This window comes from Miniopterus schreibersii (genome assembly GCF_964146895.1).
Source record: "Miniopterus schreibersii genome assembly, chromosome: 10".
NCBI lineage: Eukaryota > Metazoa > Chordata > Mammalia > Chiroptera > Miniopteridae > Miniopterus > Miniopterus schreibersii.
The window spans coordinates 81,386,254-81,402,192 of NC_138110.1; the positions used below are offsets into that span (position 1 = coordinate 81,386,254).

General features: G+C 56.0%; 1 protein-coding gene across 1 annotated transcript in view; it reads left to right on the top strand.

Moving 5' to 3' along the window:
• The window catches only part of TSHZ1 (teashirt zinc finger homeobox 1), a 70,743-nt gene extending 60,102 nt beyond the window's left edge, over positions 1–10,641 (top strand). The window contains exon 2 of the mRNA XM_081150313.1: positions 6,138–10,641. Coding sequence (XP_081006439.1) covers positions 6,138–9,307 — 3,170 coding nt within the window. The 3' untranslated portion in view covers positions 9,308–10,641. The remainder of the gene's footprint in view (positions 1–6,137) is intronic.
• The last annotated feature ends 5,298 nt before the right edge of the window (positions 10,642–15,939 follow it).

The window sequence follows — 15,939 nt, forward strand, 5'->3', positions numbered from 1 at the left end:
TTACATTCTGGGGCCGTGAGAAGAAGGAATTGTATTTATTTTCAGGAGGTTACCTGTGGATTCCTAATTAAAATTAGAATTGGGTGAAAAGCAGAGGCCGTTTTATTGCAATTCTTAAAAATGGCTTCTATCAGGTTTTAAGTAAAGAAGTAATTCTGTTATGAACCAGGTGCTTAGGAGCAACTGATACTGACCAAAGTCGCAGAAAATGTTCGCTCGTTTTACGTCAGAGCAGAAGTGGCCTCTCCGCCTTGCTCAGCAGAAGGCCAGCCGTCCCGCAGAAGACCTTAAAAGTCACGCTCGTAAATGACCAGAGACCCTGCCTGTCTGTCAGCGTCCCTCGCAGGAGGGAGGAAGCAGCTCTGAGTCTGCATTCTCTGCGTTTTTTATTTCCCAGTATTTTCTAACTTTTGTCAAAACCTCCCGCTGCCTCCGAAACAGAGGTGAAGTGACTCTCCAGGTGACCGACTATAAATTCGGGAGGAAGTGTGTTTTGCAAGATTCCAGCGTGAATCAAGGCTGGGCTTGCACCCCTCAGGTGTGCGGGGGCCCTTCGGTGAGCTGGCCCCTTGGAGGCGGTGTCGTTTGATATAATGGCCACCTGTTCGTGGGTATCACATTTGCCGTGTAAAGCCTGGTTGGATGTGGATGAACATGTAATCTGGTATCACACAGTTTCACCAGGTGGCTAAACAATAGCAGAGTGTGGTGTTTACTGTAAGCCAGTAACCGAGCAGGACTGGAGACCCGGTTGTCTACTTGTCACCTCTAAATATCGTTTTCCTCACTCACAGCCGGCCCTCAGCCCTGCGTGCTCTTGAGAGGCAAGGGCCGGGACCCACCGTTTCCCAGCCCCGTTCTCGGCCCCCTGCCTCCCCACCAGGCCTTGGGAAGGCTGCTGACCAGGACCATGCCCCTGCCCCTTGCTAGCCCTGACTGGAGGCTGAGGTGGGGCCACAGGTGGCCACTGAGCTGCTGGGCTGGGGGTCCAGGGGCCTGTCCCTGCAGCTGCTCCCCTGTGAGGCCCCAGTGCCCCCCCCCCCCCAGGCTGGGCAGCTCCCGGGAGGGGCAGGAACGCAGGGGCTTGGCAGGAGGGGTGAGGGTCTGGGGTGCAGACCCACCAGGACTGAAGTCCCTCCCACAGGAACCCTGATGCCAGCCATGCCCTCATTGTGTTAGCCTCCCCTTTACATTTTAATATTTAAAAAAAAAAGTAACAGTGAGCAAAGCCCGTCCCACACTCCCTTCCCGCCCGAGGGCCCTGCCTTCTGGGCTCCCTCAGTTCAGGGTCTGGCCAGTGGCTGCCGACTATTTTGTTCCGGAAACGATGTAAATGGACAATCTGTGTTTGTTACGCTGAAAACACCAATGAATATTTTGAAAATAAAGATGCTTTTCAATAGCCACCTTGCCCGCACACGACCCAGGCATTCATCAGCTATAAATAACATGATCAGCCTTCTCTTAGCGGGATTTCCCACTGGGCGCAGTTCTGTCTTTTTCCTTTTTCATCTGATGACTTTGCCCATGTCGTCAAAGCACACGTTTTAACGTTGGGATGACACTGCATCCCAGGAATAAACTGCAGGTCACTACGCCACTGCTGGAGGTTTAGACCTGGTGTGGGGAACGTCCCGCCCGCCGGCCGTATATGGCCCACAAAATCACTGGGTCTGGCCCTGCCGAGGCAACCGCAGGCAGGACTTGAAATTCAGTAAATCTAGGAGCTTTTGTCATAGCTAATTTTTAAGTTGGTAATTTTGTGTGGCCCACGAATGATGTTATAAATATCCAAATGGCCCTTGGCAGAAAAAAGTTTGCCCACCCCTGCCTTAGACGGTGGTGGATTTCCCATGGAGCAGTGCTGCAGAGCCATCCTTGTGCAGGGCGCCTGTTCTGTGGTTCATATCTTTAGACTCTGCTTCCAACAGTAAAATTACTGGGCCAAAGGATGTCAACATTTAAAAGTTTCCCTCCTGCACGTAAGAGGTTTCTAAATACCTTTTTTATTCTTAAGGAGTTTATCGCTTTCTAGCTAATTTTTTTAAAATAATTTTTTATTTTTCAATTGCGGATGGCATCCCAGGTTTCTGAATACTTGGTATAGAATTACTTTGGGTCATTGGTTCATCCAAAGACTTTTACTGGAGGTTTTGCTGGCAATGGGATGCTAACAGGACAAAGGACAGGATGGTCCTGACGGTGGCTGAGTGGAAACATCTGGGACTGGGGGTCAGGTGACCCGGATTCCAATCCTGTGTGCACTGTTTCCTGTGTGATTTGGGGAAGTCAATCAGCTTCTCTGAGACTCAGTTTTCTCACCTGCAAAATAGGCATTTCAGTGATGCCACCTGGCAGGGTCCTGCAGGTTAGAGGGAGTTGAGCAAATGAAAACAGCCCGTCTGGCTGCAGGCCTGGGTGGCATCGGCGGTGTGGGCTGAATGAGAGACCACGAGGACAGACAGGTGAACGTCTCTAACTCTGCGGGGGATGCTGGATTCTGTAGGAGGATTGGGAGGCAGCCTCGTAAAGGAGGTGACATCTGAGCCTCCCCTAAGGATGAGTGGCCTTCACCAGGCAGACGGTAGGAGGCAGGTGTCCCTGTACACATGCGGGGAGGGCAGGGTCTGCGTGGGGACTTGTCCCCCTGTGCGGGATGTGGATTTAACAGATTGTAACCCAGGGACTGCAGACCCTCTGGGCAGCCTGGAGGAGGAAGGCCCCAGGACAGGCGGGGGCTCACCTCTCAGGCTGGAATTTGCGGCGGGGCGGTGTTGGAGCAGGTTGGGAGCGAGCAGGCACCGAGGCGTTCTGGGGTGGACAACTTGTTCAGGAGAGTCAGTGAAACTGAGGTAGGAGAGGTGAATTCGGGAGCAGTAAGTGTGCTGGTATTTGGGGGTTCTGGACAGAGCAGGAGGAAAGCATTTTGTTTGTTTACAGTGAGTGTACACCGCCCACATCGTGACAAACTCAGGCCGCAGCAGCTGGGGCTCCCTCTGTGTGCCGGGCAGAGGCTCGGAACACACCCGAGGCCAACGCAGGGCGCTGCCTCCACGGGGCCTCCGGAGAGGGAGGCGTGGCCCAACTGGGCACTCGGTTTTCAGGTTTATGAGCTTCGCATGTCACCAAGGGCCACGGGACGGCCGAGTGTTACCCAGATGCCGCCGCCTGAAGTTAAGCCTCGGGTCTCCCACTGGTGACTGTTTCACAGTATCCGTGTGGTATTAAGGGGACCATGCTTCCCGGACCTGTTCGTGGATCTGTTCTGCCTTTGGCTGTAATCGATGTGGACACGTGTGTTCGGTTTGCTCACGCTGTCACCAGGTGTGGGGATGGGTCTGTGTGCAGGAAAGTATGGTTGTCCCCCTTGCCCATGGCTTCACATTGCGGGGCTTCAGTTACCAGCGTTGACCCGCAGTCTGAAAAGACGAAATGGAAAATTCCAGAAATAAACCATTTAAAAATTATATATCTATATATTGATTTCAGAGAGAGGAAAGGAGAGGGGGAGAGAGATGGAAACATCGATGATGAGAGTCATTGACGGACTGCCTCCTGCGCGCCCCCTACCAGAGATCGAGCCCACAGCCCGGGCCTGTGCCCTGCCTGGGAGCTGAACCGCCATCTCCGGGATCCTGGGTTGACGCTCAGCCACTGAGCCACGTGGCCTGGGTCATATGTCTTTAAACTGTGGGCTGGCCCGAGTACCGTGCCGAAATCTCAAACCTTCCAGCTCCATCGCTCCTGGGACATGAACCATTCCTTCGTCTGCACGCAGTAGGTGCTGCCGGTCCGCTAGTCCACTAGTCACTGCGCAGCTGTCTTGGTTATCAGACCAACTGTCGCGGTGTTTGCAGTGCTTGTGTTCAAGTCCCCTTATTTTATTGTTATAATTGCCATGTCTTATGATTAGTTATTGTTCCTCTCTTACTGTGCCTGATTATAAACTTTATCATAGACGTGCACGCATATGGGGGGAAATGCAGCACATCTAGGCTTCAGTACTGTTTGTAGTTTCAGGCATCCACTGGGGACTTGGAATGCATCCCCGAGAATCGGGCTGACTGCGTTCTGAAGGGTCCGGCTGAACGGCTGACTCGGTTGTCATTGTCCTTGTGTGCACGCGTGTGCCTGTATATGTGTGCACACACATGTCTGCTCGCGCTGGTCACTGGCTGGGCATGTGTGTGTCTGCGTGTGTGCCTGTGTATGTGCGCGCACATGTGTCTGCTCGTGCTGGTCACTGGCCGGGCGTGTGTGCGTGTGCGGGTGTGCACCTGTGTTCACAGGTCGTCATTGGCCCTGCCTGTGTGCGGGTGTGCGTGTGCTCACGGGTTGTCGCTGGCTGTGCGTGGTGTGCGGGTGTGCGTGTGCTCACGGGTTGCCGCTGGCTGTGCGTGGTGTGCGGGTGTGCGTGTGCTCACGGGTTGCCGCTGGCTGTGCGTGGTGTGCGGGTGTGCGTGTGCTCACAGTGACTGCGTGGGCACACTCAGGAGTGCTTGCGCTGGCATCTGAGGTCCTCCACCTGCAGGTGCTGAAGCTCCCGTCGCTCGCCGGCCCGCGTCGCCCCCGGGCAGACAAGATGGTCTCTGTCTGTCCCATCAGCCGTCGCTGAAAATGCGAGTGCCACTGCCACGTCCCCTCAGGACCCGGCTCTGATAACGTGCTAATGAATGATTACAGTTAATGAGACACCCTTCTCGGGCCTTATCAGTGTGTTTTAATCGAGCCTTTCTGGAAAACATCTTAACCCCCAAATTCCCAAGTAGTTGATGGAACGGCACTGCAGCTAGTTATTCCCTCAAAAAATTAAAGAAAATAATGAAAAGTAAGTAAAATACATTGTTCAGATAAGTTAAGAGGTGAGGCGTGCAGTTAAGTCCCTTGGGAGTTAACAAGCTCTGCCACACGTTGGAGGATCTAAAGTGTCCTGCAGCAAAAAAACCAGGTTTTATCTAATGCTCTGTGTGCCCTCCAGCCCTCTCACTGCGGGACAGCCGTCAATATCGGCAGCGTCCCGGGGAAATGCCGCCTTCAGCCCAGGAAGTCACTGTGCCGAGCAAGTGGCACCTGTCCTGGGCTGCAGCACAGCTACTGGCCTCATTACAATTAGAAAAGGCTTTTATTGTGGTAAAACGTCAGTAACGTTAAAGTTGCCGTTCTAGCCACTTCTAGGTGTCCAGTTCAGTGATGTCAGGCACATTCACACCGCTGAGTGGCCGTCACACCGGCCGTCCACAGAACTTTCCAGCTCCCAAAGCCAAAGCTCGGTCCCCTCAGCAGCGGCTCCCGGTCACCCCCCGCAGCCTGGCCCCGCCCCCTGCTGCTGGTCCGTGGACCTGACCCCTCTAGGTGCTCATGTAAGGGGAGCCATACGGGATTTCTCCTGTGAGATGGGCTCATTTCGCTGAGCACTGTGTCTTCCAGGCTCATCCACGGTGCAGCAGGTGCTGGGATTTCCCTTCTTTCTGTGGGTGACACACTCTGTTCTGTCCATTCCTCTCTCCGTGGACACTGGGCTCGTTGCCCCTTTTGGCTTCTGTGAATAATGCTGCTTTGTGCCACCTGGCTCTTTGCCACCTGCCTAGTGCCCCTCTGGGTGACTTCTGCTCCCTCCTGGCAGGGGCTGAGGGTTCTCTTTTCCTTTTTAGTGAGGACCAGACCATTTCTATCCCTTGTCATTGAGGAGTCTTTATATTTATGGAAACCGCATGATTCTGTCTGTGGAATATCTCGCCCTAAATGTTGACAGCAGGTCCCACCCGATGGGAAGGCGCGAGGGACCTGTAGGTCATCGCTCCTGAAAGGGGAAGCCTGCAGAAGAGGGCGACAGGGTCCCCTTCCCTTTCTGCCCAGCTGAGTCCCCAAACCATGTCTTCAGAAGGGGGCGGATATCTGCCCCCGGGCTCCGGCTCCGGCTCCCTCCTCGCAGTGTCTTCTCTCAGAAGAGCAGGTTGTCCTGGCCAAAACCTAATCCCTGCGGCCAAGGTGCAGAGCGGGTGGCGGGTGGTCACATCAGGGGGGTAGCCCCGCAGCCCTGGGGCTCGGGGAGAAACGTCTTGTTGAAGACGTGGGAGCGCTGGGGAGGCCGCGTCCCTGAGCGCGACTTCTCACCGTGTTTCATTTCTCTGCCGTAGCTTATGTTCCCGAGGAAGAACTGAAGGCGGCAGAAATAGATGAAGGCGGCGTGGAGGACGATGGGCTGTCCCTGGACATTCAGGACGACGCCGACACCAAGGAGGCCCAGAGCTACCAGGGCTCCCCGGTCAGCACGGCCACAAACCAGGACGCCGGCTACGGGTCGCCCTTCAGCGAAAACAGCGACCAGCTGGCCCATTTCAAAAGCTCCGCCTCCCGAGAGGACAGGGAGGACCGGCCGGGCGCAGACAGTGCCTCCTACCCCCAGGACAGCCTGGCGCAGATCAAGGCCGTCTACGCGAACTTGTTCTCGGAGTCCTGCTGGTCCAGCCTAGCGCTGGATTTAAAGAAGTCCGGTTCCACCCCCGGCAGCAACGATGTCGGCCCCAAGGAGAGCGCCACCCCCGCACCCACGCCCCCCGCCACAACCGCGGGGACCACGGGCACCACGGCCAGCACCCCCAGCTCCAGCTCCAGCTGCAGCACCAGCACCAGCACCAGCACCAGCACCAGCAGCGGCAGCTCGGGCTACGACTGGCACCAGGCCGCGCTGGCCAAGACGCTGCAGCAGACGCCCACCTACGGGCTGCTGCCCGAGCCCAGCCTGTTCAGCACCGTGCAGCTCTACCGGCAGAACAACAAGCTGTACGGCTCGGTGTTCACGGGCGCGAGCAAGTTCCGCTGCAAGGACTGCAGCGCCGCCTACGACACGCTGGTGGAGCTGACGGTGCACATGAACGAGACGGGCCACTACCGCGACGACAACCGGGACAAGGACTCCGAGAAGGCCAAGCGCTGGTCCAAGCCCAGGAAGCGCTCCCTGATGGAGATGGAGGGGAAGGAGGACGCCCAGAAGGTGCTCAAGTGCATGTACTGCGGCCACTCGTTCGAGTCCCTGCAGGACCTGAGCGTCCACATGATCAAGACTAAGCATTACCAGAAAGTGCCTCTGAAGGAGCCAGTACCAGCCATCACCAAACTGGTCCCTTCCACAAAAAAGCGAGCCCTTCAGGACCTGACGTCCCCGTGCTCCCCCGAGCCAGCAGGGGCCGCCGCGGAGGCCGCCCTGAGCGAGGCGGCCAAGGACCAGAAGACCGCCAACCCCTACGTGACCCCCAACAACCGCTACGGCTACCAGAACGGCGCCAGCTACACCTGGCAGTTCGAGGCCCGCAAAGCGCAGATCCTCAAGTGCATGGAGTGCGGCAGCTCCCACGACACCTTGCAGCAGCTCACCGCCCACATGATGGTCACCGGCCACTTCCTGAAGGTGACCACCTCCGCCTCCAAGAAGGGGAAGCAGCTGGTGCTGGACCCCGTGGTGGAGGAGAAGATCCAGTCCATCCCCCTGCCGCCCACCACGCACACCCGGCTGCCCGCCTCCCACGTCAAGAAGCAGCCCGACTCGCCGGCGGGCTCCGCGACCTCGGACGAGAAGAGGGAGCCGGACAAGGAGAAGGCGCCCGCGGCCGGCGACACGGAGAAGACCATCAAGGAGGAGGGCGAGGAGGCCCCCGAGAAGTGCGAGCCCACGGCGCTCTACCAGTACCTCCGCGAGGAGGACCTGGACGACAGCCCCAAGGGCGGGGTGGACATCCTGAAGTCCCTGGAGAACACGGTCTCCACGGCCATCAGCAAAGCCCAGAACGGCGCGCCCTCGTGGGGCGGCTACCCCAGCATCCACGCGGCCTACCAGCTGCCGGGCGCCGCGAAGCCCCTGCCGGCCGTGCAGAGCGTGCAGATGCAGCCGTCCTACGGCAGCGTGAAGTCGCTGTCCTCGGAGCACGGCGCGCTCCTGCCCTCGCCGGGGAGCCTCACGCCTCCGCCCCACAAGAGCAACGTGTCGGCCATGGAGGAGTTGGTGGAGAAGGTCACGGGGAAGGTCAGCGTGAAGGAGGAGAGGCCCCCGGAGCGGGACAGGGGCTCGCCCGCCAAGGCCGGGTCCCCCGCGGCCAAGGAGAATAAAGACCTGCCCAGGTCGGAGGGCACGGGCGGCCGACCCCAGCCGAGGAAGGGCCTCGAGGCGGAGGCAGGCAAGGCCAGGAAGGAGGGCTCGGTGGACGCCCACACGCCCAACGGCACCGAGCCGCTCAAAGCCAAAGTCACCAACGGCTGCAGCGGCCTGGGCATCGTCACGGACCACTCGCCGGAGCCCTCGTTCGTCAGCCCGCTGAGCGCCCTGCAGTCCATCATGAACACGCACCTGGGCAAGGTGTCCAAGCCCGTGAGCCCCTCGCTGGACCCGCTGGCCATGCTGTACAAAATCAGCAACAGCATGCTGGACAAGCCCGTCTACCCCGCCGCCCCCGCCAAGCAGGCCGACGCCATCGACCGCTACTACTACGAGAACAGCGACCAGCCCATCGACTTGACCAAGGCCAAGAGCAAGCCCCTGGCCCCCGGGGCGGCCGACGCGGTCTCCTCGCCGCTGCGGGAGAGCGCGCTCATGGACATCTCCGACATGGTCAAGAACCTCACGGGCCGGCTCACCCCCAAGTCCTCCACGCCCTCCACGGTGTCCGAGAAGTCGGATGCCGACGCCAGCAGCTTCGAGGAGGCGCTGGACGAGCTGTCCCCCGTCCACAAGCGGAAGGGCCGCCAGTCCAACTGGAACCCCCAGCACCTGCTCATCCTGCAGGCCCAGTTTGCCTCCAGCCTGCGGGAGACGCCCGAGGGGAAGTACATCCTGTCGGACCTGGGCCCGCAGGAGCGGGTGCACATCTCCAAGTTCACGGGGCTCTCCATGACCACCATCAGCCACTGGCTGGCCAACGTCAAGTACCAGCTGAGGAGGACGGGCGGGACCAAGTTCCTGAAGAACCTGGACACGGGCCACCCCGTGTTCTTCTGCAACGATTGTGCCTCTCAGTTCAGAACTGCGCCCACCTACATCGGCCACCTAGAGACACACCTGGGCTTCAGCCTCAAGGACCTCTCCAAGCTGCCCCTCAGCCAGATTCAGGACCCACAGAGCGTCCCCAAGGTCCTGGCCGGCAAGGCCGTGGGCCCGGCGGGGGCGGCCGAGGACGACCTGGGCTCCACATTCCAGTGTAAGCTGTGCAACCGGACTTTTGCGAGCAAGCACGCGGTCAAACTGCACCTTAGCAAGACCCACGGCAAGTCCCCGGAGGACCACCTGATCTACGTGACGGAGCTGGAGAAGCAGTAGCGCCCGGGCAGGCGAGCGCCCCGCCCGGCACATTGCACTAAACGTCGTCTTCACACTGCACTAGGCCCGGCCTGAGCCTCCGAAATCAGCCTTCCTTGGTTGCCGCACGGCCTGTCTGGACCCCGGTTTTTCTTACACACCTTTTGTAGCTGTATTTATATGCTCTCTGTCCGATGGCGCATGTCATTTTTGTTTTTCCGCGAGTCAGAGTCTGACCTTTATTTTCAACATCTGTTCTCGGTGTTCGCTGTCTTTTGTAGGAAATGGTGGGGCACAGACGCAGACGCGGACTGAGCAGGAGGGGACACAAGCAGCAGTGATACAGAGACATCCTAAAAAGTTTCAAAGTTGCCATGACAATAAAGGTCAGGACCCAGTGGTGTCAAATTTAACCCTTTGAGGACTGTAATCGCATTTCTGTGCCTTTCACTCCAAAAAAAAAAAAAAAAAAAAGAAAGAAAGAAAAAAAAAGGCTTAAAGGCATTTCATTCAGATCAAAAGCTGTGTCAGACACAAAACGTATTTAATAATTAAAAATGAGCTTTTATATGCAGGACTGGTTTTGTGGAGGGAACATGCATGCGGCTGTCAGGAGACAGAAAGTTGTCCAGGACTCGCGGGGTTAGGAAGCCACAAGGCCACAGGTTCAGGACAAAAAATCAAAACAAAAAACTAACAGCAGACACCCCAGTTGCCACTATGCCCAAACCCTCTGGATGCTGAAAAAAAATGCCACTTTTGGCAAAAAAAAAAAAAGTATGCAAGCTATTATTTAAAATGTGTAAAAAATGCTATTTCTCTCTCTTTTTTTTTTTTCCTGTAAAATACTGCGGTTTATAGTTATTTACAAATGTAAGCTTTGGTACAAGCTGACCTTTCCATAGCGCGCTGCATTGGTAAGTGAAAAACATGGGGCCGATGTCGGGGTACTTCCCTTGTCAACTGGCAGCATCCGCTTAAAACTCCTCTACGTTCCCTATCGTACCATTTTAATCTATCCGACTTTCTTTGTATCTTCTGGCTGTATGCTTTCTCTTTTAACTTTTTATATTGTCATTTTATATTAAATTTCTGTGTATATAATGTAAAACCACGATTTTTGAATAAAATTTAGTTCCTGCAGCTTGATTTAAAATAGAGAAATTTTACTGGCGTTTGCATCTCTCCGGATGCATGTATATCAGACGAAAAATAAATAAATGGAGACAAAGCGAGGCACTATAATTATACGTCCGATGTTCTGTCATTAATATTGTACAGTACGTTTGGGTTCACACAACTAAAGCCACTGTTTTCTCAACTGTAAAATAAACCCTCACACCGTTCTCGGTTTACGTCGGTTGTCATGTTTTCATTCTTCGACCTTGGAGGTGTTATTTCGGCTGCCAGAGGTCTTGCTGATGCGATCGGCCAGCAGAGATCCCACTCAGAATCACCGTTTAGGAGCTGGGTGCTGACACCCCTTCACCCAAACAATAAGTGTTGCACTTTTAGAAATGATAATTAACTTTTTTAACTCCACTGGGTGCCGCTGAGCGGAGCTGCTGAGTGAGGGGTGTTTGGTCCATAGAGAGACGGAGGCCTCTGTGTGGAGAATCCTCTCGGACAGTTGCAGTGTCCACAGTGCGCTCTCTGGGCATCTTGGGACTTGAGGATGGGTGGGGGAGGGGAGGGCTCCCTCTGGAAGGGAAGACCCAGGGTCCTAGGGTTAGCCCTGCATTGTTCCAAAGAGGAAATCTGGTATCTGTGCTTTAAAAAATGTGCAATTTTAAAACAGGACCTGCCCTCTGATTCGGTGTCAGGACTGGCCTTGCTTCTGTAGGTTGCCCTGTGCACCCAGCCTCTCCTGAGGGAGCGGCAGGACCCTGGGCATGTGAGGCTGTGAGTCGTGAGCCATGAGGTCCAGGCCTCCGTCTGTACTGAGGGAAACCCCAGGAGCGCTTAAGGACATGGCAGGGAAAGTTCTTTTTCTACCTTTTGCTTGAATTTCCATTAAATGCATCCTGAGAAGGGGTAGAACTTCGGGCACTCTGTTCGGAAGCAGCTGAGCAGCTGGAGAGAGCTGGACACCCCCTACCTGGTAGGAGGCTTCGGGGGGCTGGGTGGTGACTTGGCCATGCAGTGTTTTTTCTCTTGGTTAGGGCGACATTGTTCATATGCCCAAAGTGACCCTACTTGAGTCTTGGCTTTAAAATCTAAATGTCTTGCCCGGCTGGCGTGGCTCAGCGGTTGAGCATCGACCTAGGATCCAGGAGATCGCGGTTCGATTCCCAGTCAGGGCACAGGCCCGGGTTGCAGGCTCCTGGGTCCCCAGCAGGGGGCGTGCGGGAGGCAGCCGATCAACGACTCTCATCATTGATGTTTTTCTCTCCTCCCTTCCTCTCCCTGAAATCAATCAAGACATATTTAAAAATAAATTAAAATCTAAATATGTTTTTTGTAAACTGCATTTCTAAACCTTTTGAGATATTCCCCCAGGATGCATTGGTGAAGGCGTTTGCTGTTGCTTAGTATTTAGAGAGGAAGCCCATGACGTAATGGTAGATAATAGTTTACGAAGGGAAACGACCCGTTAGGCATCGTGTGCAAAAAGAAGTGATTAAAAATTTAAGATTTATGTCCCTACATTTCTACATTTGCTAATCTTTAAAAAGCTTCGTACATTAGTATAAAGATTGTCTAAACTTCTCCCAAGACCTCAGAAACCTGTCCATACAAGGAAAGGCGTCTGCTTTTCTCCAACGTAAGATTTCTTGTTACTCCCTTTGTTATTATTTTTCTGAAGATGATGGCCCATCATTGAACCGTAAACTTAAAAACACTGGAGAACAGAATTTGGAGAGCGCCTGGGATTTTTACGTAACTTTTATTCCTGTAATAGAAGTAACACATAGTCATTGCAGAGAACTCGTAACACAGGACATGAGGAAGGAAATAAAAATAACTTAAGGTTTTCATCTACGGAAAAGTCATTGTTAACATCTTAGTGGTAACATCTTTTTCCCCCCGTGTTTCTATAAAATAGAGATCACCCTGAACACACTTTTGTACTTTACTTGATAGCAGACGACACACCTTTTCCCATGTCATGAAATACCCAAAATTCCTAATCGTTGAGATGGCCTATGGTTTAGTTAGAGTTTTAAAAAGCACCATTTAGATTCAAGTTGCGACTGTTTCAGGTGAGGGCGAAGGACATGCCAGGCAGCCTTTCTGGTTGTTTCCTAGAACAAACGCCTGCAGCTGAAACGGTCGCGCCCCAAGGTTGGGCTCCAGGCACCACGACCGGGCACCTTCCTTTCCCGTCTCCCTTTCACCAGTGAGTGGGCACCCGTGGCTCCAAAATCGGAAGTAATCGAGCGGAAAGCTGACGGGAAGGGTTTGGTTCAGACTTCGGATGACCATGAGCAATGTTTTAGACAGGAAGGCATTTCAAGTGCAGTTCCCTTCATGGTGACTGTTTTCTTAAACACAAACTGCATATTCAGCTTTAGGTCCCGGTTAGGTCGTTGAAGACCTACAGTGACCGCGGGTGACATCTTATTTGCTGTCGTGGAGGCACGGTAATACCACGAAATCCTAACTAACCAGCGGAAGCTCCACGAGACACAACACGTTCCCAACCACGTTAGCTGCTCCGCGGGAAACAACGGTTTTACTCTAAAAAGGGTCACAGATTTACGCTGTAGGTGACCTCGCTTTTCTTAAAATTTCCATTGTAATAAAAACATGCCACCTTTTTCCCCGAGACGCTTAGGTCTTCAGACTCCTCATTACCTGCTTGCAGAGGCTCGCCTGCTCCGAGAGGACCCCCCCGGGAACGGGGCGTCTGCGTCGGAGATGCCGGTTTGGTGGCGTCCGCCGCTCCCGTGGCTTCCAGGTTAGCAGAACAGCCCGACTGCGTTGTTTTGACATGAAGGGCTGCAGTCCCCCTTTTAAATGTGGACTTGGCAACGCCCTTGCTCAGCGCACCTCTGGCAGCGGGCACACTGGCTGCCGGGGTCCTCGTGTCGTTCCCAAGGGCACACCGGGCCTTTCCTGGGCCTCAGCTCCTCAAAGCACAGTTTTTCCTCCTCGAGTGATAACATTTAGCCTCTTACACTCCAAGTGTTTCCTTCTTGCGAAGCCCACTCCCAGAGTCCTCCGGGTTAGCCAAGCGCTCCTGGCGTCGCGGAGAAACCGGGAGGAGGGGCCCATGGGCGCAGGTGTGTGCCGGGCAGGCGCCCGTGTCCGGCGGCCGGTCCTGGGTGCGGGGGCAGCCCTGCTGCGGGCCGGGAGGAAGAGCGGGGGGAGGGGGGAGGGCTGAGCCTGGGCCGGGTGGGAAGGACCTGCGCAGACAGGCCACGGCCATCCTGGCACCCACATCGCGAGGGAACGGAGGGAGGGCGTGCCCGGGAGACGCCAGAGCTAGGCCACGACCGGCGCGACCGCTGGTGGAATGTGACGGGTGCCGGCCTACGGGTCACGGAGGGACGCGCGAAGGCCACGCGCGCGGGTGGACACAACTGAAACCAAGCCCGGGAGGCTAACGTGTCTCGGCGCCGTGGGCTGTGGGTGTCCCGGGCTGGAGGGTGGAGGCCCCGAGGCAGCTGGTAGAGGCGTCGCAGGTTTCGCTCGGCGAGGAAGGAATCGCGGGCATGGAACGGGAGCGTGGCCGCTCGAGGGTTAAAGATCCTTAAGCTTTAGCGAGAGCGTATAAAGGAAATTTCTCTCCGAGGTAATTTATGGAAATGCCGCTCCTTTGAAGGTTCCGTGTCACCGCGTGGCATCCGCCGCATTCCCTCGTCACCTGTCAGGCGGAGACCACCTCGAAGAGCCTCGGTGCTGATTACTAGTTAATTGTCATTAATAAGTGACAACTGACATTATGGGGGCTTAATGCGCAGAGAGCAGAAAGGAGCCACAGATATTCTAACGAGCTGACTCCTACGTGCCCCGTTGCTGCCGAGAGCGAGGAGCTGTCGTCATTGTTCGCGAGATGGGCTTCAGGGGCTCGGGAGGCGTCGCTTTTAGTTTCTTTATGCACAGATCATTCCTGGTACGCGGGTCCCCCCCCCCCCGGTGCACACGCGTGCACACCGCCTCAGCCGCCCCCGCGGGCGTGCTGGGAACCCCGGCCCAGGAGGGGCCTGACTGCTGGACGGGGCAGCCGGGGCCGAGCGCTCACTTTCACGGAGCAGGTGGGAAAGGAAGCCCGTCGATGTCACAGTCTGTGGGCTTGGACGGTGGGGTGGAGAGGTCAGCGCCGAGCGGCGGAGGAAGCGATTCAGCGAGGAAAGGCCCGCCACGCACAACCCGGCGATCGTCAAGGACGCCGTCACAGTCAGCCCCCGAGAGAAACGTCACTCCCCACCGACCGAGGCAGAGGAGAGGCCACGGACGAGGGGAAATGAGTCAGTAGGTATTGAACTATCAGCCGCATCCATTGCCCTTCGATTTGGGGACATTTTAGCCGAACACTTGGCTTGTTAAAGTGCTCGGTGGTCAGGACAGCCCGGCATGGGCTCACGGTCCTTTCGCACATAAACGCGTTTGCACATACAAGCAGCACCGTGTTTGGACATCAGGGTGGAGAATAAAGACACCGCAAAACGATTTCTGCGTTGGCCTCACCGTGTGTCGGTGGGGAGAGCGCGAGGTGGGACGCGCGCCTGGCACTCGCCGTCGGCTCGGAGCCCGAGGCGCGCACAGGACGCGCAGAGCCGTCTCGGAGAAAACCCGGGCCGCCGCCAGTGGGGACGAGACGAGCTGTTTTCCAGGTGCCAACACCTCCGAGCGGCAATTTTTCGTGCTATCGGATCATTTCACACGGAGCACTTCCACCTCCTGTCAAGTCTCCTCACGCAGGCGTGCTGGCGAGCCCGGGACCCGATGGCCGCGCGGCTGAAGAGAGAAGCCCTGTCCTTCGGACACTGCCCGGCCGTCAGCCCTCGCGCAGTGGTCAGCGCCCTGCCACGCTTATGTCCCCTCCGCGATGGGTTTGGGGGAGCAGCAGCATTTTGAATCGCAGCGGGTGGCGGGGACTGGCCTTGTCCCGCCTCAGCGTCCACCTGGACTTCGGGGGGATCCTAACGGGACGTTTGGGTCCGATGCACACGTGCGGCTGGGGACAGGTCTGGGGCGAGTGCGCTCGTGTCAGTGAGTTTGGGAACCTAAGGCCTTAGCTTCACGCTTAGATTTGGTTTGTTGCTTTATCTGGAAAGGCTGGAGGTTGGTCCCAGCTTGGCATCAGCTGTAACTGGCATCAGCAGGTCACCAGTATCCTCACCTAAGCTTTGCACAGAAATGTGGAAAGGAACGAGACGAGTGTGTTCCGGGCACCGGAGGGCACCCCGCGTGGACAGGGTCCGTCGCCATCACCGATCGGGACTTTCGGGCATGAGGCTGCTGTGGAGAGAGCTTAGGGTTTGGAGACGGGAATCAGGATTCCACGGGGAGTGTCCTGTACACAGAAGTCACCTCCCTGCGCACAGCTTCCGACAACTGGAGGCCGACCCACCGCGTGAGAAAGGGGCCAGTCGGCCGCAGTGATTTGACGGTGAGGCGTGAGTAATGTGTTTTAAAAATCATCTTTAAAGAGACCACGAATCCAGTGGCATTTGGCCCAAAATTACAATGAGCATCTTCCAGTC